At 47.4% G+C, this 23,884-nt stretch overlaps 4 protein-coding genes across 6 annotated transcripts; 3 read left to right on the top strand and 1 right to left on the bottom strand.

Annotated features, from left to right (window-relative positions):
• The first annotated feature begins 703 nt into the window (after positions 1 to 703).
• Positions 704 to 6,353, top strand: LOC117856714 (protein ESMERALDA 1). Its single transcript, XM_034739087.2, has 10 exons — positions 704 to 1,449; positions 2,666 to 2,735; positions 3,625 to 3,692; positions 3,802 to 3,890; positions 4,164 to 4,361; positions 4,476 to 4,680; positions 4,913 to 5,080; positions 5,211 to 5,378; positions 5,457 to 5,647; positions 5,761 to 6,353. Exons 1-10 carry the CDS (start codon positions 862 to 864, stop codon positions 5,921 to 5,923), a joined length of 1,908 nt encoding a protein of 635 aa, XP_034594978.1. The 5' UTR covers positions 704 to 861; the 3' UTR covers positions 5,924 to 6,353.
• Positions 6,354 to 6,494: 141 nt separating this feature from the next.
• Positions 6,495 to 11,934, top strand: LOC117856715 (fasciclin-like arabinogalactan protein 4). 3 transcript variants are annotated; one of them, XR_011898237.1, is made up of 3 exons: positions 7,275 to 9,086; positions 9,404 to 9,579; positions 11,382 to 11,934. XR_011898237.1 is itself a non-coding variant. In XM_072293824.1 (2 exons), the coding sequence occupies exon 1, from the start codon at positions 7,806 to 7,808 to the stop codon at positions 9,090 to 9,092; it is 1,287 nt and encodes a 428-aa protein (XP_072149925.1). In that variant the 5' UTR covers positions 6,495 to 7,805; the 3' UTR covers positions 9,093 to 9,099; positions 9,404 to 11,934. The 3 variants fall into 3 exon arrangements, 2 of the variants coding, with proteins under 2 accessions (XP_072149925.1, XP_034594979.1); XM_072293824.1 differs by having other exon boundaries at positions 6,495 to 9,099; positions 9,404 to 11,934; XM_034739088.2 differs by having other exon boundaries at positions 9,404 to 11,934.
• A 1,082-nt stretch (positions 11,935 to 13,016) lies between these two features.
• On the bottom strand, positions 13,017 to 14,793 carry LOC117856717 (epsin-3). Its single transcript, XM_034739089.2, has 3 exons — positions 14,293 to 14,793; positions 13,900 to 14,184; positions 13,017 to 13,794 (listed from the first exon to the last, which is right to left on the bottom strand). Exons 1-3 carry the CDS (start codon positions 14,397 to 14,399, stop codon positions 13,317 to 13,319), a joined length of 870 nt encoding a protein of 289 aa, XP_034594980.1. The 5' UTR covers positions 14,400 to 14,793; the 3' UTR covers positions 13,017 to 13,316.
• Positions 14,794 to 14,941: 148 nt separating this feature from the next.
• Positions 14,942 to 17,133, top strand: LOC117858767 (uncharacterized). Its single transcript, XM_034741893.2, has 3 exons — positions 14,942 to 16,382; positions 16,499 to 16,645; positions 16,736 to 17,133. The coding sequence occupies exons 1-3, from the start codon at positions 16,371 to 16,373 to the stop codon at positions 16,988 to 16,990; spliced, it is 414 nt and encodes a 137-aa protein (XP_034597784.1). The 5' UTR covers positions 14,942 to 16,370; the 3' UTR covers positions 16,991 to 17,133.
• Positions 17,134 to 23,884: the final 6,751 nt, after the last annotated feature.

Below are 23,884 nucleotides of genomic sequence, written 5' to 3'. Positions count from 1 at the left end.
TCCGAGTTCCAACTTCTATGCCGCTTCTCACATGCCACCCATCTCATTCAGCATTTATGTGATTAAGGGGTGTCTGTTTCTTTAGTCCTTTCTAAAATTCCTGTCACATCGAATATTTAGATACTAATTATGAGTATTAAATATAGACTAATTACAAAATCAATTGTACAGATGGAGATTAATTTGCGAGACCAATCTATTAAGTCCAATTAGTCCATGATTTGATAATGTGATGCTACAGTAAACATGTGCTAATGATAGATTAATTAAGCTTAATAGATTCATATCGTGAATTAGCCTCCATCTGTGTAATTAGTTTTATAATTAGCTCATGTTTAGTCCTTCTAATTAACCTCCGAATATTTGATGCGATATAAATTTTATTCAGATTACAGATAATGGGACATTGACAGACTATGACCGTGAGACCACCGTGTTCCCATCACGCACGCTCACAGGCGGCGAGCGTGATCGCGGCGCATCTACTCCCAAACCCAACTGTCCACCACCGACCCACGCGTGATCACCACCCGAACGCTAAACCCTTCCAAATCCGAGTCCACATCATTCCATCCCGTGCGGGTGCGTCGCCCCACGCCCCCACCCCAAACCAACAGACCAAAAGGCCAAATCCCCGGTCAGCGCCAGGGCGCGCGACCGAACCCACGCCTCAAAAGCACAAAATTTCTCGAATCCGACGCACCGAAACCACCACCACCACCACCCGCACCGGGGCACACACTAGACTAGCCAGCACTGAGCCACCCCACGGTCCGTCCACCCGAGAGGCGAGAGCGGTCGAGTCGAGCCCCGACTCCCGAGCCCGCACGGCGCACGCGGACGCGGTCACGCGCCGCGCACATGCGCCCCCGCCCTCCCTCCGCACAAGCGCAGCGCCACCGTCCCGCCGCCGCCGCCGCCGCCAGCTGCCCCGTTCCCTTGGTTTCTCGCGCTCCACGCCGCCGCGGAAGGCGATCACGCGGGAGAAGCCCCGACTCGAACTCTGGACGGCAGCTCCGAGCCCGGGCGGCGCGCGGCTACTCGTACCAGGAGGTCCCGGGCCCGGGGGCTTCGATGCAGAACCACGCGTACAGCCGGCTGGGCAGCAGCTCGGGGGGCGGGGCGGCCGTGCCGTCGCCGCCTTCGTCGCCGCGGCGGGCGTGGGGGAGGAGGGGCTCTGGGGCGAAGGGTGGGTGGTCCGCGAGGGCCGGCGCGGGCGTCGCGCGGAGGGCGGCGCGGGCGGCGCTCGCGGCGCTGCTGCGGCGGCAGGCGGTGTTCCTCTTCGCGCCGCTGCTGTACGTGGCGGCGATGCTGCTCTACATGGGCTCCATCTCGCTCGACAGCGTGCCCCGCATCATCTCGCGCCCCGCGCCCGGGTCGATGTACCGCAGCCCGCAGCTCTACGCCCGCCTCCGCGCCGACATGGACGCCGATAACGCCACCGACGCGGTAAGTGGCTCCTCCTGCTCATCTGCGGCCCAGTCTGTTGGACTGGGAATTGTGTTTGTGACGGAAGTATCTGGTCGTTTTGGGTGATTAGTGGGTTTAACGGTGCTCTGGTTTCCTTAGTTCTGGTGTGCCGTACTTGGATCATCTGATGCCAACTAAGATTCAGCATGTCAGTTGATCGAGCAGAGACAGTGAACTGTGTGCTTGTGGATAGTGGTTGCTACATGATCAGTTTATTTTAGTGACGGCTGATTTGGTCGAAGTTTTGGGTTAAGTTATCTTCTAGTTGTTGGAGAGTGGCAGTAAACTCATAGAAATATGTGTGGAGTACCGATTTTATATTTCTTAAGCTAGTTTGCGCATGTGTGTACCGAATGACTGGAGCAACTGTTGGTGTTTCACCAGTTGATACCTGCTTCAGCTTGTGGGGGGTCATGGAATATTATTCAATCGGCAGACAATGGTTGGCTTGGCCAGAATCAGAATGTTGGATTTTGGGAATTTTGTCAGATCAACTTGTGTGTCTGTTCATCAAGTCATAAGATGTGTAGGTTTTCATGTTTACATGTTGCTTAGTGGAGTTTATGCAGTACATCTCATTTGTATTTTATTAATGCACCCTTTTTTCCCCAGCTGTAACGCATTCAATGCATAACCTTTTTCTAAATGAATTGCCTACTTCATTATACTTGAAAACAGAACAAATATTTTGAGAAAACTATTCAAATGCATGAAACTGTTTGTAAATTGAATAGCCTTCTCAACATGGTATTTTAGGATAACCCCGTGATAGACATAGACACTACTTTCCCATAGCTAAGGTAAATGGCCCAAGTCTATAGCAGGTAACAATATATGCATCTGCCCTGTCAGTTATATCAATACCTTTGCGCCTAACTCTCTCGGTAAGGTGACATATGTGCTATCTTTACAGAAAGTGTGTAAAATGTATTGTGCCCTTGTGGAATAGTTTAGATTTGGGTACTGGTATTTACTGTCTGCTGGATTTGTTTTCATTGCATATCAGGTATGACAATGTAATATATTAGAATTACATAATCATATTCAATGCGGTAAAAATTTGTTGTTTTGTTCTATTTTTTGAAACTTTCCATTTCAACTTATCCTGCCCCTATTTGCATGGCTCCGTCTTAAGTTCAGTTATACATATTTTGTATATGTGGTTCATTCATGGTGTCATTTCTTACTTTTGTAGCTAGCAACCGTATGGCGGCATGCTTACAGAGGTGGTATTTGGAGACCTTGCATAAGCAATAATACCGATGGTATGCCATTTGTATTTTTTTTCCATCTTGCAAGTCATGATTAATGAATTTCAAAAGTTGCAACTGGTTGTTGATATTTGTAATTTCAAATGGTAGTTTAGTCCTAGTATGGCTTCGATTTTGAAAGAACCTAACTTGTTCCATTCCCCATAGGAACCATTTCAGTGTTTTCTGGTTTGGGGTACTTGGTCATTTTATTTCATGATGACCCAATTTGACAGATCTTATGTGTGCCAAAGGGCGGCATATGGCACCTTTTATTGGCTTAGTTGCTGGCTTTATTTTTCTCGAACAAGTTGCTGGCTTTATTGGCTTGTATAATTTCTCTTCACAAAAATGGGAACATTCTTAGCCCTGGCTTCTGTATTACAAATAGACATGGGCATTCCAGTTTATGAATGGCCCGATGCTCAGGCTTTAGTTTCCTAGTCTTTAACCTTGAGCTTGGATTGGCCTCAATATAGTGAATGATATATAATCTTTTACATGTTTAATTGTATTTCTTATTAAAAAGTAGAACTATCAAATATTATATAAAATTTTATATTTTCATCAATATTATAGTGCTCTTATGGGCTTTGGGTGACCTAAAGAGCAAGGCCTTGCATTTCCAGACCTGGCTGGTGCTGAGATCTGATGTTGCACTTGCTCAGGTCTTGAGCATTTTGCTTATAAGAAATCATTTTAGGGCTAAGTACTCATAATGCCAATGAGCTGGTGATAGATGCATATGAACCTTTGTTTTGCAATTTATTGTAGTTTGTGTGTTTGACATTTTTACTCTGCCTTTACTTATCACTCTACTTTGTGTACTTTAGGATGTCATTTTTGTGTAATGCATTTTTATCTTGAGGGAAGTATCTAATCATTTTTTTATTAATCATGGTAGGTTTGCCTGAATCAAATGGCTACATTTATGTTGAGGCAAATGGTGGTTTGAATCAACAACGAACATCGGTATCTTTCATTAGTGGTTCTTTATTACTACTACCACTCTGTGTGGTTCACGATGTAATGTTTGCTGAATTCCTTTCTACTGTTTTTGAACTTAAAATTTATTTTGCAGATTTGCAATGCAGTTGCTGTTGCCGGTTTTCTGAATGCAACTCTTGTAATCCCAAACTTCCACTATCACAGCATCTGGATGGATCCTAGGTCTCTCACACTCGCTCAATTTTTTATGTGTCCTTTTATTAACTCTATGTATTCTTCATTGCATCAAGACCTTTGGTTAGTCTTGAGTTTATCATCAGACAGGTCTATGTACTTATTGTCACGTCCTGTATCTTTTTTCTCCCCGAAATGGTCATAATTTCAGTGCATTAAAACCTGTTAACAGTTAAAATGATTAAAATATCTAATTAATGGCACTTTTTTTTTGCTTACTACAGCACAAGTTAGCTACTTACATCTATGTTTTTTACACAGCAAGTTTGGTGATATTTATGATGAAGATCACTTTATCCAACATTTAAAAAATGATGTCCGGGTGGTTAACAAGGTGCCTGAGTTCATAATGGAGCGGTTTGGTCACAATTTGAGTAATGCATTTAATTTCAAGATAAAGGCTTGGTCTCCTATCCAGTTCTATGAAGATGCTGTTCTCCCTAAGTTGATTGAAGAAAGGTGGGTTCAAGTCAATGCTGAGTTGCAGTTCTTAAGAACGTCTGATGTTTTGTGATATTTCTAAGTAATAGTTATTGTTTACTTATGAACTTTGAACTTGTCTACGGATTTCAGGCTCATAAGGATATCGCCTTTTGCGAATCGGCTGTCGTTTGATGCCCCTCCGGCTGTTCAACGTCTGAGATGTCTAGCAAATTTTGAAGCCTTAAAATTTTCTAAATCAATCACAGCTCTATCTAACACTTTAGTTTCTCGAATGAGAGAAAAAAGTGCCGAAAACAATGGGAAGTACGTAGCAGTGCATCTCCGCTTTGAAGAGGTTAGTTTTCTACCCAATATTTATCCTCAGTTTATTCCTCAAACAACAAAACATCCCAAGAGTGGTGAAGAACCACCAGGATGTTTCAGATACTGCTAGGTCCTAGACCCCTGGTTTATCCGAAGTACAGGAAAAAAACACAAGTTAACTTTTCTGTTTGCTTTCCTCTTCTGATGCTATGCCTATGGTGATTAGACAGGAGAATTCTGAGCCATTGATCATTCCTTTTCAGGATATGGTTGCCTTCTCTTGTTGCGTATTTGATGGCGGTGACAATGAAAAGAAGGAATTGGATGCAGCCAGGGAAAAAGGTTGGAGAGGGAAGTTTACTAGGCCAGGCCGTGTAATAAGGCCTGGAGCAATCAGGATGAATGGGAAATGTCCACTGACACCTTTGGAGGTATGTCTGTATTTAAAAGATGGTTTTTCTGCTTGGCAAGAAGCTTCAGGAATTTCATCGTTGAGCAAATACAACAGTCGTTGCTGAATAATTATGTCCTGACTCATTACACGCTTATGCTGATTCTTAGGTTGGATTAATGCTGCGTGGAATGGGTTTCAGCAATAATACCGCGATCTATTTGGCTTCTGGAAGGATATATAAAGCAGAAAAGAACATGGCTCCTCTACTTGAAATGTTCCCTCTCCTACAGACAAAAGAAACTTTGGCATCGGATGAAGAACTTTCTCCATTCAAGGTATGTAGGATGGTTGTATTTTTTTTTTCTTTACTGTCCTTTTAAGTATCTAATCTTTAAGACAACTCATGTCTGCAGAACTTCTCCTCAAGGATGGCAGCTATTGACTACAGTGTTTGTGTTCATAGTGAGGTTTTCGTGACTACCCAAGGTGGTAATTTTCCTCATTTTCTTATTGGCCATAGGAGATACTTGTATGGTGGCCATGCCAAGACAATTAAGCCCGATAAAAGAAGATTGGCCATACTATTTGACAGTCCACGTATTGGGTACGCCATTGCTGTCATTTATTAGACATGTTTGATTGCCTTTTTCTTCTACATTCTTCACTTTTAAACATATATATTTCATCTTGTTCAAATTATGCTTTGGTTTTGTGCAGGTGGAAGTCCCTGAAACGCCAGTTATTCAATATGAGAGCACATAGCGACGCCAAGGGTATTGAGATAAAAAGAGCAAATGAATCAGTATACACCTTTCCATGCCCTGATTGCATGTGTCGTTCAAACAAATCAGAACACTCCAAATCCATCCAGTCCAGATAACATCTAATAGTTGTATCTTGACATGATCGACTGACCCCAATTCGTTCTCGGTGTCATGGCATCCTTGATTCCTTATTCTTTGCATGCTGTCTGGTGGTGAGATGTTCCATATCCTCCAAGCATCCCTACTGAACTGTTGCTCGTCCATTCCATCCTCCCCAGGTTGGGTGCTGCTTGTATAGCCTGGAGCAACTGAGATACATCAAATTCTTTTCATCTGACCCCTGGTGCTAACAATACACTGATTCATGTCTACAGTAGATGTATGTAACAATATCTAGGGCTACGTTAACAACTTAGTGCTAATCCACTCAGTGTAGTAGTAGTTCCCTTGTACATTGCTTAGCTGGGAAGCAATTTTCACACACAATTTTGTAGCAAAGATGACATTTTCATTTGGTTAAGTTTATCAACCATTTCTCAGAATTCAGCTCTCGTCTCTTTGCTGTAACCTTTTTACTGTATTATTTGTGGCAACTTACTTGGACACAAAGCAATTACTACCAGTTCAAAGATGGAAACAGCCTAAAGCTAATCTTTATTCCTAGATTCTAGTTCTTGATGTTGCCACTCAAGAAGCAAGCAGGATGTGCTTGCTGACTGCATTGCGTTTCGAAGGGTGAGAGGTCGGTGAGCGTGTCGATGTTGCATCTAGAGCAGCAAGCAGGATTTGTGCAATGACTGCATTGCATATTTGCATCTCAGCAGGCTGGGGGATTGCCTGAATGGATCAGCATATCATGGCAAAGGTATTGTGTTCCTCTTCATTTCTTTGTGCTTGTTGGTTGAGTTAATTATGTGGAAAGGCAGCCTTTTAACTGTAGTGATCTGAAGCAGGTAGGTTTGTTTCTTGCGGTGATCCATTTTTTAGCAGGTGCTTTTGCTACTGATCAAGATTTCTCGAGTCGAACTCAGATATATCATCTGTCGTCCCAGCGCTGCGGACTCTGGTTAAATAGAAAAAGTTCAGCATTCCTGCTGTTTTGGACCCAAGTTTCACCCTAACAAAAGTATCCCTGCCGATCTTTCAAAAGAAAAAAAACGTAATCCTGCTACAGCTATAATTCCTGCCCCGTACTGTTCACGTGCTACATTTGAACCCCTATGGCAGTCTCCTCTCTCATGCACGCCAGAGTGAACATCTAGTTATCACGAAAATGCTAGGATTTCTAGATATTTCATTTGTCCCAAATTTTGTAGGTCGTTTTGATTTTTCTAGTTGTATAGTTTTTACTTTGCACTTAGATATAATATATGACTATATAATATATGACTAGATGTATAATAAAATCTATGTAATAGAAAAGCCAAAACGATCTACGAAGGATGGAGTAGATGGGATCAAAACTTATTTTCTAGGTAAATGAGATATGTGGTCCCCAAGCTTTAAGCTGGGTATGAGATATGGAGTAGTAACATTTTGCGTTTTGGGTTGTATCAGCAAATCGAAGGATGATATAAGCATCGAAAAATAGTGATGCAGAGTACTGGTACCACCAGCTTCAGTGAGCGCCAATTTGTCGAAGAGAAGAACCAAGGCACACGTGACGCTACCAGCATATCAATGGTACAAACTTTGCAAAAGCGCCTGGCGGGCTGCGAGCTGGCGCAGCTGCTATAGTCCAAGCCACCTACACACCCACGCCATCAATTCCGCCGCTCCACTCCACACAAGTCACCCCTTTCAGACACCAAAGGAAACCGCAAAGCAAGCTTATGCTTACCGAAAACCACGGAACAGGAAAGGAGGTGGGCGGAAGAAGAAGAAAACACCAAAATATTCCCCTCTCATCAGGGATTCAGGGCAGCCCCCGTCCCTCTCCCCCCGTCGTCATCTATCTCCCACAGTCCCACTCACTCCCCACTCCACTCCACTGGCGAGATGGGGAGAGGCTCGGGCGCCGCTCCCGTCTCGCCGCGCCTCGCGCTTGAGGTTGCGGTGCTGGCGCTGCTCGCGGCGGCGGCCGCGCTGCCTTCCCCCGCGGCCGGGGTCAACGTCACGGCCGTGCTCTCGGCGTTCCCCAACTTCGCCGACTTCGCGCGACTGCTGGCGTCCACCCCCGTGGCCGGGGAGCTGGCCGGGAGGTCCTCGCTGACGCTGCTGGCCGTGCCGAATGCCAACCTGCCGCGGTCGCCATCGGCGTTCGCGGCCGGCGCCGGCGCCGACATCGCCGACGTGCTGCGGTACCACGTCCTGCTCGAGTACCTCTCCCCGTTCGACCTCGCCCACCTCCCCGCGTCCGGGAAGCTCGTGACGACGCTGTTCCAGACCACGGGCCGCGCGCCCTCCGACCTCGGCGCCGTCAACCTCACCGCGGGGGCAAACTCCACCGTCGTGGTCCGCTCGCCGGCGCCGTCCCCGGGGTCCAACGCCACCGTCCTCGGCGCCGTGACCGCGGTGCCCTACAACCTCAGCGTGCTCGCTGTGGGTGGCCTTATCGTCCCTTCCGGATTCGACCTCGCGGCCTCCGAGAGCCGTCCGCCCCCGCCGGTGAACATCACCCGGGTCCTCACCGACGCGCGGGGATTCAACGTGGCGGCCTCCATGCTGCAGGCTTCCGGTGTGGTGAGCGAATTTGAGGGCGACGAGCACGGCGCCGGCATCACCGTCTTCGTCCCCACCGACGATGCCTTCGCCGGCCTCCCCGCCACCGACCACCTCCAGTCCCTCCCGGCTGAGCGCAAGGCCGTTGTGCTCCGCTTCCACGTGCTGCACTCCTACTACCCGCTCGGCTCCCTCGAGTCCATCGTGAACCCCGTCCAGCCCACGCTCGCGACTGAGTACACCGAGGCTGGCCGCTTCACCCTAAATATAACCCGCGTCAATGGCTCCATTGCCATTGACACCGGCGTCGTGCAGGCATCCATCACCCGCACGGTGTTCGACCAAAACCCTGTGTCAGTCTTCGCCGTCTCCAAGGTTCTACTACCCAAGGAAATGTTCAGCCCGGGGGATTCTGAGAGCACTGCCATGGCACCACCTTCAGCCGCAATGGCACCCGGCGACGCCGGGAACGAGCGGACACCGCCGACAAGGCTGTCATCCCCGCCTGACCTGCACGGCGAAGATAGTGAGTCGTCAGCTGCTTTGGCGACAGCAAATGGGATTTCTTGGTGTTGTATAGGATTCATGTATCTACAGCTGCATCTGTTACTATCTCTGGTATGAGATCCAGGTGTGCTCGTTGCTTGCTTCCTTGTGCTCAGTTTTTGTTCTTCTTACTGTCTAGAACGTCTACACCGGAAAATGGATGGGTTGGGGAGAGAATTCCGTAACTGCAAAGTAGCAAAAAAAAATTAGTTGCTTCACTTGATTATTCCATTTTCTTTTCCTGTTGTCATGTGGCAAAAGGGAAATAATATCATGTCTAGAATCTATGCAGTCCTTGTGTTCCACAATGAATAGCGTTATAGCGTTTTCTATTTTGAGGTGTTTTCTATTTTGAGCATCCTTCTCTTTTTGCTTGTGTTTGAACTCAGCTTTGAAGGTTCAAATGGAGGCGTCATTGTGGGGAATTTAGCATCAGGATTCGATCTGAGAGAGTGAATTCAATAGAACTGGACTGAGGGGATATATCACCATGGAATGGATAAGCGGTTGTGCTGTCTCCCGCTCTGCCCAGGCTGAGAGTTTCACAATCTCGCAACATATTGTGGTATGAATACTCATGCTATAATGAGGTTACTCTACCATGTTAGATTATTTGACTCTAGTGGTAGAACTGAGGTCTCACATGAATGACAAGTTAGCTGCCAGCTGAGGTTCAAAGTGCAAAAGCTCCCTGTGGAAACTTACTGGCAGCTGACAGCCTCTGGCTAGAAAGAAATTTGATGGGGTAATTTTTTGAAATAAATTTGGTGGGGTAAATTTTGCATACACGTGTTGAACAATTTAGGTGGAATTACTGAATCTCATCTCAAGATCAAGCACTTTGTTCGTGCCTTGCATATTACTGATTTGAGTTATATAGTAGAATCTCAAGATCAAGTTGAAAAAAAAATCATTTTTCTTTCTTTTTTGGAGATTATAGACATTAAGTGGCTGAGCACAAAATATCGACTAGGCTGGAGTACCAACCAAGTTGCTGTAGTACACACAGAGGGAAAGCATATCAGAATGAGAAATACTTGTTGCTACGTGTAGTTCTTATGCTGATATGCCTGCTATTCTGTGGTGCTTCAGTGTTCAGCATGAGCAGTTGTTTTCTTTGCAGGACCACTAGCTATGCATGATAATTCTTTTGTAGTTTCCCTTGAGAGGTGGCCCATGTTTTAGTTGATTAGTTACCAGGCCTGTTCCGTCATGTGCAGCTCATGCGTACTTTGCAGGAGTCATGACCTCACTGGGACCCATGGAATTATTACCCTGAAATAAGCAGATGTTGGGGATGCCTATGATAGCTGACCACATTTGGTTCGTTCTTTTGCAAACATGGGTTCGATCAATCAAGCATTGTTGCATAATGAGATTTGTTGCATAAATGCATTTCGGAATAGTTGAAAACTGACTAAAACCTGATACCTGTAGCCAAAATCCCAAAAGTATAGGATCTTCACTCAAGCAAATATTACAAACTCTTTTGGATCATTCATAAATTAATCTATCAGTTTGGTTGCTACTATTCAATGTGCACGCCCTCTGTGTCACTCAAAAAATAGAGCAGAATATAAGCTATTTTCTGATGTATTGTTCCCAATGAACAGTAGAGTTTGGGTTGTTTTAACCAAAGAAATAAAATGAGGCACCACTTTGAGACATGCTGAAAAAACAGCATTGGGGAAAGTTTGGGCATCTAAGGTGTGTTCTGGGGCGTTATTCATTTCAGTGGTATGTATGAATGTATGATAAGCAAGTAACAGTCTAACAGATAATTGGGCTTATGTTAGTCTTGTGGGGCTGCTCATTCAGAGCCTGCGAACGAAAAGGTCTACGCAAGAACTGTTTGTTGCATACTTGCATTTGCATTGATGTACTGCACACTCATAGGTCTTATCAGAAAGGGCGGTCTTACTGCAGCATGCTGTTAAGACCACCATTGTGATCTACTGCGTGCACTGCACTGCACTCGTCAACTATTGTGGTACAGCTAACTGTTCGGATATAAATGATCTTAGTTAATACTGAATATGGAACTGGAATTTACCACTTGTCCTTTAGATTACAGCTTTAGAATCTGGTCATTTTTCCCATGTTTCTGTTGCAAGGCCTAGTCTCACTCAGTTTGCTGTTATTAATGCTAGATTAGCCTGTGATTCTTCATCTGTTTTACGATATGCACATTGCACATTTTTGCATCTGACATTACTACATTAGCCTAGAATGTGAACAAGGTCAATCTTTCTGGAGATAAGACTACATCAATCTTTCTGGAGATAAGACTACGATACTAACACAGCAGACTAAGTTAAAGGAGGCTAAATTTTGCTTTAACATTTCTGTAAAATTGTATTTTCAAAGGACTTGAAAGATGTGAAAGGAGACATGTCACATGCTAAAATATCTTGGGTAAAGCAAAAGACTGGAGCAACTTCAAGTGATCCAAACTGGGAGGACAGGTTTGATGTCAGTGGATGCTTTTTGTTCGATGCAGCTGTGGAAGTTAGCCTGTGACTTTGTGATCACATGTTAGCTCTTCATGTATATTATTGTACTTTCTGTTTTCTGATATTATTAGCTACGTAAGAAGGTAAAAATAAAAATGTACTCCCTCCGTTACAAAATGTAGGTCGTTTTAGCTTTTCTAGATACATAAATTTAGCTATGTATCTAGATATAATCCTATATTTAGGTGTATAGCAATATCTATGTATCAAGAAAAGCCAAAATGACCTACATTTTGGAATGGAGGGAGTACTAGTGAAATTCATAGCCATACGCTGCAATAACATCAGTAAATCAGCGGTTTTTGTTAGGAAAATTCAAGATGTAGCACTACTAGCTGGCTTCAGAGATTTTTTTTAATCCTTGCTATATGCATTGATCTGATAACCAGAGGAGGATGTTTTAACTAGCAGAAGCTTGCACTGGTTTTCTGGTTATTTTGACAGGTGAGTTACCTCTAACCGGTTTATGAGGTCTGAACTGTTGACCAGTTGAGCACATCCCTTTTGGTTACCTTGTTATTGTTTTTCTTTTCTAGTGGAGACCGTGCACTTTGTAGGATTGCTGGTACTAGTTGTCGAATTATGTCTGTGACACTTCTCGGTATGATAATCTTGCATACATGTAGATGTGGACAATCCGTAATTCTGCTTTGGTTCTGCTGTTGATCTTTATCTAACACTATCAGTGGTAGTTTGTACTTTGTACGCAGGCTGGTCTAGAAAAAGAACTTGTTACATGATTAGTTTTGCAGGCAATTATGCCATGCTCTGGTAGGAAACAGATGATTATAACCATGATAACAGAGTCAAAAAAAGGTGTGCGGCTGCCCACTGGTCCACTACCACATAGTAGTTATATGTTGCCTGAGGAATCTATTCATACCATCCTGCTATGCTACTACGCATGTCGGCATGTGCATGTCCTAGACCGCGAGCTGGAGAGCCTTTGTGCTACAGCAAGGGGTCGGTCCATCTTGCTTTTACTCACCCCCCAGAAAGTATTGAGGTGGTCAATAGTGCACACAGAAAATAATTACTGGAACCCTGTGACGGTAAATAGTGCAATGATGACGGCCATTAGGTATGTACTAGTAGAACGTATATACAGCGCGAGGCTTCTAGGCAGTGTTTAGCTTACAGTTTTAGTGATTGGTGCTTTAATTGTGTTAATCTTGGAATAGTAGCTCAACAGTGGCTTTGAAAGTGAAATGTGAACTGGACCTGTATAGTTTCCCTTGCTTTCCTGAAAATAGACTGGTCACTAGGAACTGGATTACTGGACCAGCAATACTTTTCCCTGGCTTTCCTTCAGTGCGAACTGATAGGCAGGCTAGCTGCTTGATTGGACTCAAGCAAGCATATGGACATATGGTTCAGACTTCAGATTAGCCCAACTGCACTTGGGCAGGAGGATTTCATTATCTCATTCCTGGAATTATAGACGTGGTCAACATTGCTGACCAATTAGATCTTTGTAATCACACAAAACTTAGTGAAGAGTTTTATAGAGATTTGCCGGAAGCCTGAGACTTGTCTATATGTTCTCTCGTAGTACATCCTGGCATCAGAAACTGAAGCATAGAAATTTACAAGGCTGGGCAGCGATTCATGGCGAAGCATGCCGTAGCGAACTGGATCCACGATAACACCCAGTTCAGAGTTCAGAGTGCCCAAACACTTGGCAGTGTCAGCTAACCACTGACCTTACAGGCTTCGCAGAATGGGAGAAAGGCTAGTTCAGCACACGGTTCTTTTCACATCGCGCCATGAGAGCGACCTCCTGATCCCGTTACTGGCTCAGGAGCAGCATCGCCTCCGGCCGCTGCTGCCCGAACCCGTGGAACGGGTGGCGATGGTGCGGCTCCTCCGCCTCCACTTCCCGCGCGACCCGCGGCGGCTCCGGCCTTGTTATCAGGTTCTCCTTGTCACCGTCATCGCCCTCCTCTTGCCTCCACCGCTCCTCGACCTGCGACGGGTTGCTCCGGCCGTAGCCGCGGCCACCGTCGCCGTCGCAGTCGTCGTCCTGGCGCCGCCACCGCTCCTCGTACTGCGAGTTGCTCCGGCCGTAGCCGCGGCTGCCGTCCTCCTCACCTGGTTGTGGCTGCTCCAGGGCCCGCGACGCGCTGCTGAGGTTGAAGCTGCCGAAGCCCTTGATCTCGCGCGCGATCTTGCGCGCCCGTTCGCGCTCCTCCTCCAGGAACGGCCCCCGCTCCAGCAGCTTGAGCACCCGCTCCGACTTGCTCTTCACCGTCACGCCCCAGTTGAAGCTGCGGCGAGTTCACACAGATCGCATCAGCGTCGCGACATACATGTGAGATGAGCACGCGCTCGAAGGTGTACGTTTGAACGTCAGGTGAGGACACGGCGGTTACCCTTTCTCGTCGATGTGCTGGAAGGAGGCCATCCGGTCGATGGCGTCCCTGTCCTTCTGAAACTCGGCGGCGACGCTGCGGGGCCCGTGCGTGAGGAGGTGCTCCAGGAGGAGGAGCGCCTTGTAGGCCTCCCGCCACTGCCTCCGGTCGAAGCTCGCGAAGCGACTGTGGAGGATGTCGGCGATCCTGACGTACTCGTCGATCTCGAACGCCTGCCGGGCTATGAGCCCCATCGTCTTGACGTTCGGAGGCGACGCGTCCCCGTTCGTCGCCTCCTCCGTCATGCTACACATACACACACCGCACAGGCACGGACGCCGGGGAACCGATCATCAGGGTGAACGCCACGGAACACGGAACACGGAAAAGGGCTTAGAAAAACAAGCAACTCACAGCTGCGTCGGGGTGACGTCGGTGAGTGCGAGCCGCGCGGAGCGGATCTTGCCGGTGAGGTAGGAGGACGCCTGGCGCCTGAGCTCGTGGAAGAAGGGCGCTTCCATGGCGATCGGTATCTCCCCTGCCGCGGCGAGGAGGCGAGAGCCGAGAAGAGACAGCGATCGAGAGTCGAGACGGACGCTAGCGCAGATGAGACAGCGGCTTCGCCTTTATCGCCCGCCACCGCGGCGGCCGGCCAGCAACCACTCCGCACAACCTCGCAAGCGAACAAGCGGTACCGTGCCGGCGGAGCCGTTGGGTACGGTGCGCAACCAAACCACCGGGTGACGCACGCACAGGCGGGGGCGGTCAGAGGCAGCAACGAGGGGGAGGTGGACGCTCGCTCACTGGTCGAGCTTAATTGGTGGGGAGAGCACCGCGCTGTGCTGCTGCTGCGCACCGCTGCGCTCTGACTCTGATCCTCCTTTGAAACGTTCAAAAGGTTGGACGGGACGGGACGGGGACGGATGGGCGATGGATGGGCCTGGGACGGCGGCGACAGCGACAAAACGTCAACAGGGAGGGGCGGAGGACGGGAGGAGGAGGAGGCAGGCCGTTTGAATTTTGAACCCGCATTCCGTGGTGCCGGGCCAGGACTGGAGCAGGAGGTGCTGCCTGCCGTGGTGGGCGCGGCTGAGGTCACGTGGTGCGGCCTGCCTGCGCGTGGCGCGTCCGCCGTGCGCCGGCGGCTTCGATCGATATGGGGCAGGTGGTGGGTGCGGGGCTCTATTTTTTGCGTCCTTCTGTGGCTGTCCGGCTTTGCCTGGCCCGCCGTGTCTCGATCGTATCGCACCGGCGACGACGTGCATGCGTTTTTTATGAGAACAAATGGAATGTGCTAATGCTTCGTTCCGGGATGATGACCGAACCATTTTCATAGTGACATTGTGCGATAGCCAACTGATGAATTGGCATCTAGAAAGAACATGCAGCTAGAGCCGTGGCGACGTGGTGACTACTCATCTAGGCCATGCCAATTGCCACGCAGGCACTCATCAGCACGTAGAAATCCCAGGACATCCTTTTGACTCTCTGGTTTGGCAGTCAGGATCAGGGACTCGTTCTCGCGTGCGGAAGGCCGGAAATAAAATGGGCTCGGCATCGCTGCGGAATGGCTGCTGGCGGAATTCAATGGGTTTGCTCCGGTCAAGTACTCCCCGTCGTAATACCAACTTTTTTCTGCAGATGCTGATCAACGCCATGCCGTCCACGGAAGAAGAAAACCCAGGCCGCCCCTCCGTGGTCCGTGCCAGACTGCCAGTGCCAGCGGACTGGACTGCCAGAGATTTGCCGAAGTGAAGTGTTTTTTTTTAGAGGATGCCGAAGTGAAGATTGGCGACCGGAATCGCATATAGTGGTCGCGGCCCACGAAATGCCTCGGCCTGGTTGAGCAGTGATGGGCCATCGTTCCAGCAGGACGTGTTCTTCTCTTTTCTTTTTTCCTCCGGTTCGGCGACGAAGCGAACGAAGAGCTCGAGAAGGAAAACCTGCAGACCTGACTGCGCGCAAGCAGTCAAGCGCAGGATGCGATGCAGCTGCACAAACGGCCTCGCCAGCCTTTTCCCCCTTTCCGTGGTCTCCCGTCTCGATCTCGGGCGCCCATTTGTCCGATTTACGCCGTCAATGGTTCCTACCGTCTTTCTAGGATTTCCCGGATTATCTTAACCACGGGACCTCTCCAGTTTCGCTTCGTCCACACGATGCTGCCGATGCGAACTGCACGAAGCTCAGTGGCTCACAGTAACAGCGCCGAGTCGCCAGCACTGATCTGCAGTGGGTGAAAGCATAGGAGTGTAGGACCGTCTCATGTGGTCGCGTCCATGTAGCAGTGGCATTTCTATATCTCCCTGCACCTTTTAAGCCTCGAACAGATGCAAAAGGGATAGTATTGGCTGTGAGATCATAGCTTTCTCACGTGACAACCCTTTCTCTTCTCCATAAAATGGAACCTCCGGACATATCCAGTCCTGTTCAGCTACTCCTACGCACCTGCTCTGCTCTATCCTGTGGTTCTGCGAGTCGGAACAGAGTCAGTCATGGCGCATGAGGTGCGGTTGTCTAAGCTTCTTGCGATCCCAAATTCTATCGGTTTTATGGTAACACATGTATCCTTTTAGCCTCAAATTGTTCACGCAAGTTTACGGCTAATTGGGAGACATGGCAGGACGGCTGGCCTCTCGGATTGGGCGCTCTGAATGTACGAGCTGGAGTGCTCAGAGGCGTCGATCTGTCAGGCTCGGCCTCCTTCGACACGACCTTCACCTCCTCACACCCCACTTCATCCTTGCCTTCGACTGATTTCGACACAGAGGTAATTTTTGCATTGCACGCATTGCAGACCTTTGGAACATCTCAGCTGGTAACGAGATCTTACATTGATTCAACTGCCTGTCGAGCGCAGTCGGCCTGGTCCTTGCCGCGCCACGGCGGTGGCGGCATGACGCTGGCGAGCCTGATCGGCCTCGTGGACGCCATGGAGAGCCGGCGCCGCCCGAGCGCGAGGGCGGGCAGGAGCAGCGGCAGGCTCAGGGCGCTGCTGCTCTCGCTCTGCCTCCGGAGCCACCTGGAGAACGGAAGCGGGGCGCCGTCGCTCCGCGAGTTCCTCGAGATGGAGAGGCGAGCCGGTGGAGCAACCAGCCATGTCCACGAGCTATGACTGAAGCTAATCGCTTCGCTTGCACAAGCAATTAGCAAATTGCAGTAGCAACGGCGCGGAAATAAATTTTCTTGACATTTTGCTTTTCCTAATGAGAGTGTTTTTCCCCGATGATTCTAATGAAAGTGGAATTGGTCTTTGTCTTTAGCTGAAAACCCGTGTACTGCGTCAGTGATCAGTGAACTTACTTTTTTTTTTTTTGGTGCAGAGGCCAAAGAATCGAACAAATCAGTGAAATCACATGATCAACCTGCCTCCGCTGTCTAAAATCAGATCGTTATTCCAGAATCCAGAGTCTAGACAGGTCTCTCAGACATGCTCCCCAAGTTTCAGAATGTAAGACAATTTAGTTTGTCTTAAATCAAAGGCCTCTCACTTTTGACAAAATTTATTAAAAAAACATGCCAACACCTACAAACATCAAAATAATTTCACTGAATCCACCAAATACGCACACCTCAACAATTTTTTCTTGGTTAACTTTTTTTAAAGGAAATGATTTAGGACAAAATTAAAACGTTTTACATTTTGGTGTCCTATTTATCATGGGCAAATGTAGGATAATCTCGTTCTTTCATGATGAGCGTTTATCATGGGGCACACCTTAACTTTATTGTGATTGGCTGATACAACGGTCATGTGGCAAACCTGAAAACTTCCATGTCGATGGATGGTCACAGGAATTGACCACACGTTGCATCATATGCATATTTAAGATTGGAAGCTTTTTTTTTTTTATGAAACAGGAGGGTTGCCCCTACCGACTATATTTATACTAGAAAGAAAAAAAAATAGCTTGGAAGTATGGGACTCAGTTAAAACAGGACGACTCGCACCAACACGAATAAGGTTGAAATCAAAACTTCGAGGCTATCTTTAGTCCTAGTCCAAAGTTAAAACATCCAATGCATTATCTTTAGCCCAGAGTTTTTACACAGAGAACAGGAGTGTAAGTCGAGAACCCTCCAACAGGAGTGAGACTCGAGGAGCGCAGCCACCATGTCCGGCCAGCTGAGGTGCTTTTGAACCTGCATGCCGCTTTGACCCAGAATAGTGGAATATTGCAAGAAAGCGCATGTAAGGCAGCCTCGCTATGTGAAGCCGTGTTGACCAAAAAGCGCCGTTGGACAGATGAATTAGCACCCACTGTGCAGGAGGAGGGGGGGGGGGGGGGGGGGGGGGAGGTTACCATGCAGACAACAATGTAAGGCATTGCAAAGACTAGCACACATATGATGCAAGCTAGAATAGGTACGCAGCCTAGGGCATGTTTGATGCAGGGGCTAAACTTTAATTAGCTAAAAATTAGCTCTTGATGATCCAAATAGGGGTTATGGTGGGCTAAAACTTAGCTAACACCAACTAATCTTTAGTCATTAGCTGTAATAAGTGCCATTTGAAGTAATACAGTGACCATGAAAATTCAGAAAGAAATCCAAGAGAAAAAAGAAAGGAAATTGTCAAAAATTCCAAATTCGGCCAAATTTTGACCGAAATTTGAAATTCAAATTTGAAATTCAGTCAATTTCAGAACCCTTCGAGCAACATTTCAAAAATTCCAGTGATTCGGTGTTTATCTCAAGCCGACGCCAAAATAAAAGATGGCGGTCTTGAGTTTATCTTCAAGTTCTGTTAAAGCACGGGAGGCCATCGAATTAAGGATCAACCGTCAGTCGCTTCTGAAGATCACGGGCGCCAGAAGAGCGGTGACAGAGCACCCAGACGTGTCGCCGCCGCCGTCGTCGGTCGTCCGCCAGCATGACTAGCTAGGCCACCTCCTCACCACGCAAGCCTAGAGGTAGACCACGGTGGCAGACATGCGCGCGGTGAAACCCTTGAATGTTTACTGTTCCCGCGCCACCGTTTCACTGCTCTTCTTTTTACCGCCGCCCGCTCTCCTCTGACCAGTATCACCGCCGCGCAAAATACTACCACCTCCCAGTAGCTCCCGTCGATTCCTCTCGCCTACTCCTCCACAGATACCCCAGCTACACCCCGAGCCAGTCGTTGTCCCACATCCTTGCCGGGATAGCTGTGCTCACCGTCGCTTCTGTCCGCCGCCGTCGCGCCGCCCGCTCACGGTGAGAACCACCTTGCGCTGCCTTTCTTCCTTCTTGAGCAGTCGTAGTCAAGTCCTTAGGATCTGAGGATGGAGTAGAAGCAGTCGTTTGAGTCGGTTAAGTTGTTGTCGCCAGGAGCCACGGCCGGCCGAGGGAGTCGCCGCCTGTCGCCGTGGAGGAGATGGCTCCGGCCATCTCCTGGGGAGCTGTTGCCGCGCACGGGGTCGTGTAGGTTTAGGGTTGGTGTCGCGACCTAGTTCCGCCGCCGGGAGGGCGCCGGCCGGCGAGCCGCGCCGCCCCCTGTCGCGGACGCTTTTTGGCGGGAGGTAGAAGAAGCGCTGGGCGCTCGGGCCCGCGCGTCAGAGAGAAGAGGGGGAGCAGGAGCAGGCCGAGGCGGTGCGGTCGGTTGTTGGGCCGCAACGCGTTGGGGGCCCAAGAGCAGCGCGCGTGCGATTCGGCCGAAAGAGAAAAAGGCCGGTGTGGTTCTTGGGCCGACATCGCGGAGGCCCAGGGAGTCGCGCGCGCGAGCGACGCAGGCCGGCGTCGCGAAGTAAAGGAAGAAAAAAAAAAGGGCCGTGGGCCGGCGTTGGGCTGCCAAAGGAGAAAGAAAAGGAAAGCGGCCCGTGGGGGCCCGTCAGGGGGAGGAGGAGAACCGGCGGGTAGAAATGAATAGGAAGGTGGGGTCCGCGCCGTGGGGTCCAGTGGTTCGTGAGAGAGGGTAGAGCGCGGGTGAGTAAGAAAGGTTTCTCGGGTGATTTTCGGGAAAAATTAGATTTCCTTTAGTAATTTAATCCGTTTAAATTCGTTTTACACCATTTTAATCACAGAAATTTGTAGGAGTGTCCAAAATTAGTGAAACCAATTTTGTTAGGCTTGTTTTATTTTCCTTTATGCATTAAAATTTTTACACCCTAGGAAAATAATAAAAATTTAAGTATTTATTTAATGCCTTCCTTTTAAGGTGATTAAATAAATACTTACTATTTATAAAATGTATAAAATATGAATAATGCTTTATCAATCACAAATAATTCTTAAACCATAGGAGATTAGATTTTCAAGTTAGAAAATATTTACCACTTTTTCTAAAAATTAAAAGAGAAGCTATAGGAAGGGTTAATTAAGAAAAATAAAAGTATAGGTTAATCTTTTTAGATTCTATGTGTTTGGCTTGCAACTTATTCATGATAAGTCGTATAGTCCTTGTTGGCTTGCAACTTTATCATGAAGGAAAGTTGTATAGTATATTGTTCAAAAAGTTTACATTCTAACCCCTGCATGTATATATATGACGTAGATCCAGAAGCACCGGAAGAAGATTACTGGGAATTTTCAGAAGGACCCTTGGAGTCCGACGAGGTGTTTGAGTTTGTTCCCTGTGAAGCAAATCCGTCGGCTTCTACTAATCTTTTTAACGATCAAGGCAAGCCCCGGTGCATTTATACCTATCTATTTTGGGATCGTTATTTCATGTGACTAGTTATAGGTTATTTGTTGATCGCATGCACTAAGTCTAGGAGTTGAATGAAACCTATTCTTGTGTATGATCCTGCCTTGATTTAAGGACATCTTTGCCACTTGTTCAAATCCTAGAAACTACCCAAGTCTAGAACTGCTTACTTGCTTACATGCTTGGTTTACCAACCTTAAGGCAAACACTTAAGTCATACATGTTGCTTATGAAGAATAGTTTGGAATATGGAACCAGACAGAAGCTAGAGATGTAATTCTGTCTGCTAGATTAATCTGGTTAAGGACCGATCCGTGTCTTAACCATTGATCAAGTGATAAACATCTGATCACTTACTGGGTATGGGACCAGTAAAGCCCAGTAGATTAGTAAATTCTATGATCAGGAATGCTTCGTACCCGCATTTGACGTGCTGGAGATTGGCAGGGGTGTAGCCTGAAACTCACATGGAGATCAGGCCAGACGTGGGGTCCCATGTGGGGGTGCATCCCTGGGTCCGGGTAGTTGTATTCCTAATCATTGACTTTGCTAATCGAGAGGTTGTTAGTACGACCTGGACAATCGTATAATGCTGGTGATCAGGGTACTCTCCTGCAGGATGTAAATTGATCCGGATCGCCGCAATTCTCGGTTATGAATGCACTTGATCGCTGTTAAGCATCGTAGTATAAACTCATGCGATATAAAATCTCCTGTTGCCAAGTACTGTATGATTTAACAGCTATGATTGTTTTACTTCTGTTATCATCTAAAATGGTTAGGTAATGACTTAACTATAATAAAAGATAAAACTAAGGCCTCACTCGTAGTAAGCTTTTTCGGCAAAAATTGTGTCAACCAAGCACACCCAAAGGCTGACTTGCATTCCAAAGAAAAACTATTATATTGGTTAGTCGGGTAAGACTTGCTGAGTACCCCGTACTCAGGGTTTTCCCCTTGTGGTTATCTTTCAGAAGCTCCACAGGAAGCTACCGAGGAGGAGACCCCGAAGACCTAGAGTATTGACCTGAGTCTCACAATACTCTAGAAAACCGTTTATCGACGCATCTTCTCCTGAACTGTTTATGTCTAATCTTAGAGCTTGTCTAATTCTGCATCACTAAGTTTGTCTCAACTTATGTCTTGTAATAACTCGTACCTCTTAATTATGTATGTAAAAATGTAATGTTTGTTGATATTATCCCCTCGCGGATATTATCCTGATGTATGGTGATGTGACACGCCGTGGATTCTTCGAGGAGTCCCAGGGACACTCGACGGACTACCGGGCTTTTGCTGTTTTAGGTGCGTCTCGGATAATTGCTGTTCCGACAGCGATTAGGCGCATTTAAACCAGCTTAAGTTGGGTGGTTCCGCCACAGCTGGTATCGAAGCCATAAGTTGGGATAATCAACAAATATTACCTTTTTAAAACACTGAGACTCTATTTTAAAAATAATAAAAACAAGAGTCATAGGTGGCAGTAGTATTAATGGGTTGATTGTTTTGCAGATGCTAACTGTTTGCTGCGTGTCGCTAGTATTCGGTAGTTTATTATTTAGGGAGAGATTACGATGCCACCAATTTTTCTACGAGTGGGTACATGAGTCTGAAAGTACGTAGGAATCGTTGCATCATAATTGCATTGCATGTTTTAAAAACTTTTTGGGTTTGGTGAGTGCCGCTAGACCTGACCTCGTTTCTTTTATAGGATGTTTGAAGAAGGTTACACGGATAGGGATGGGTGGACCCGTGGTCGTTATCTGGACAAACCGGGGTTCGTGCAGTTACTCTGGAAGACACTACAAGAGATGGGTTTTCATAATCCCCCAGAGTACTATTGGAGAAAGGAAGATACCGGCCATAAGCAGTATTGCACGGTGTATGTGCATATCCCAGATGATGATAACCGACCCAATTGGCGTTTGGAGGAAGTAATGGAATCGGGTTTCGAATTCAACGATACTATAGAAAGGGCAGCCATGAAAGCTCTTACTGAGCTGTGTGAGAATCATAAGGTGGAAATAGGGTCGAGCTCTGCTCGATTCTATCCAATCAAGCATCAAGATGACGGGGTATGGAAGCGGAGGATTAAAGCCTTGAAGAACACATCTCGTGTGGAGCACGATGTGTTGGTGGCTGCTGCTTCTGATTACATGACCGCTATGTACAACTTACATCAAGCTTGTATCGGGAATATTATAATCAGAGGCAGAAGAACGAAGATACTAGAATGGAAGCGATGGGTGCTCGGTATGACAAGGAAATGTACAAGAAGGCGGCAATGGCGAGGGAGCATGAGATGGAAAAGGCAATGCGAGAGCAGTCCAGGCGGATTGAAGATTATGAAGAGAAACTTCGGGCAATGCAAGGGTTCATCGAAGCAAGTCGAAGCATGGCGGATAGAGCAAGAGAAGAGGCTGAATCCAATGTCCACAGGCTGGAGGCGGAAAGATTTCAGCAGCTAGACGAGATTCTATCACTTCGTCTAGCCCTGGAAGAAATGCAGGCTCAAGCACCTGCGCAAAATATTGTCAATGTTCCACCACCTCCCCCACCTGAGGAGCCTCAACCACAGAACCCGGAGGAAGCGGATCAACTAGTGCCTGTGATAGAAATGGAGGAAAATCCAGTGCCACCGGCAGATCCTGAGATAGATTTATATGCTCACGAGAATCTGGAAGGCTTTGATGTGGACATAGAAGATGACCAGGGCGAAGTCCCTGCGGGCAACCAACAGTTTGCGTGGGCCAATGCCAATGCCGATGGACTAGATCCTCAGGGCTATGGTCCCATGCAGCAGTGGGGAGAAGAAGAACAGGAAAGCGAAGAAGAAGAGGAGCCAGAAGAAATGGAAGGAAATTCTGGAATTAACACCTCTGACACTTCCCGCACTTGGAGTGACTACGGACCGGAGTCCGGGAGTGAAAACTCTGTCAATCAAGCTCCACCTGTTGCTCACCCAGGGCAAATTCTGATGACTGTGGACCAAGACGTCCTACAAGAAGCCATGGCACGACTGGGATTAAATGCCGAAGAACTGGGCATTTTCCCTTATGACGGTTGAAATGGACTTGGTTTGAAAGTGTTGTAATATATTCTTGTAAGATATGGGTGATGGACAAGTGGTACTAAGGGGGTTTTGTAAATATTAACTCCTAGGCATGTAATATAAATAAGTATGTACATAAGTATGGTTTGTGTGTGAGCATGCTGTGATATGTGATATGTTAGTATGCAGAGAGTGGTTGATAAAAATGCACCGTAGATATTAATGTCTTGTTACTCTTGGCAGCATGACGGATCCCAGAGAACCCCGAGCTTCAGGTTCCGGAGGACAGAAAGAGGATTTACCCAGAGCACCTACATTGGCTGACGCGATAG

Source organism: Setaria viridis, chromosome 5 (genome assembly GCF_005286985.2).
Source record: "Setaria viridis chromosome 5, Setaria_viridis_v4.0, whole genome shotgun sequence".
Classification (NCBI taxonomy): Eukaryota; Viridiplantae; Streptophyta; class Magnoliopsida; order Poales; family Poaceae; genus Setaria; species Setaria viridis.
The sequence above is the reverse complement of the archived record's forward strand: the minus strand, read 5'-3'. Positions and strand labels throughout refer to the sequence as shown.

Excerpts from the sequence above, each read along its gene's own strand:
- LOC117856714 (XM_034739087.2), top strand. The coding sequence starts at position 862 with ATGCGCCCCCGCCCTCCCTCCGCACAAGCGCAGCGCCACCGTCCCGCC. Across the intron at positions 5,081-5,210 it reads GTCCACTGACACCTTTGGAG|GTTGGATTAATGCTGCGTGG; the intron begins GTATGTCTGTAT and ends GCTGATTCTTAG. Across the intron at positions 5,379-5,456 it reads AAGAACTTTCTCCATTCAAG|AACTTCTCCTCAAGGATGGC; the intron begins GTATGTAGGATG and ends TCATGTCTGCAG.
- LOC117856715 (XM_072293824.1), top strand. The coding sequence starts at position 7,806 with ATGGGGAGAGGCTCGGGCGCCGCTCCCGTCTCGCCGCGCCTCGCGCTT.
- LOC117856717 (XM_034739089.2), bottom strand. The coding sequence starts at position 14,399 with ATGGAAGCGCCCTTCTTCCACGAGCTCAGGCGCCAGGCGTCCTCCTAC. Across the intron at positions 14,185-14,292 it reads GACGTCACCCCGACGCAGCT|CATGACGGAGGAGGCGACGA; the intron begins GTGAGTTGCTTG and ends GTGTATGTGTAG. Across the intron at positions 13,795-13,899 it reads CAGCACATCGACGAGAAAGG|CTTCAACTGGGGCGTGACGG; the intron begins GTAACCGCCGTG and ends AACTCGCCGCAG.
- LOC117858767 (XM_034741893.2), top strand. Across the intron at positions 16,646-16,735 it reads CGACTGATTTCGACACAGAG|TCGGCCTGGTCCTTGCCGCG; the intron begins GTAATTTTTGCA and ends TGTCGAGCGCAG.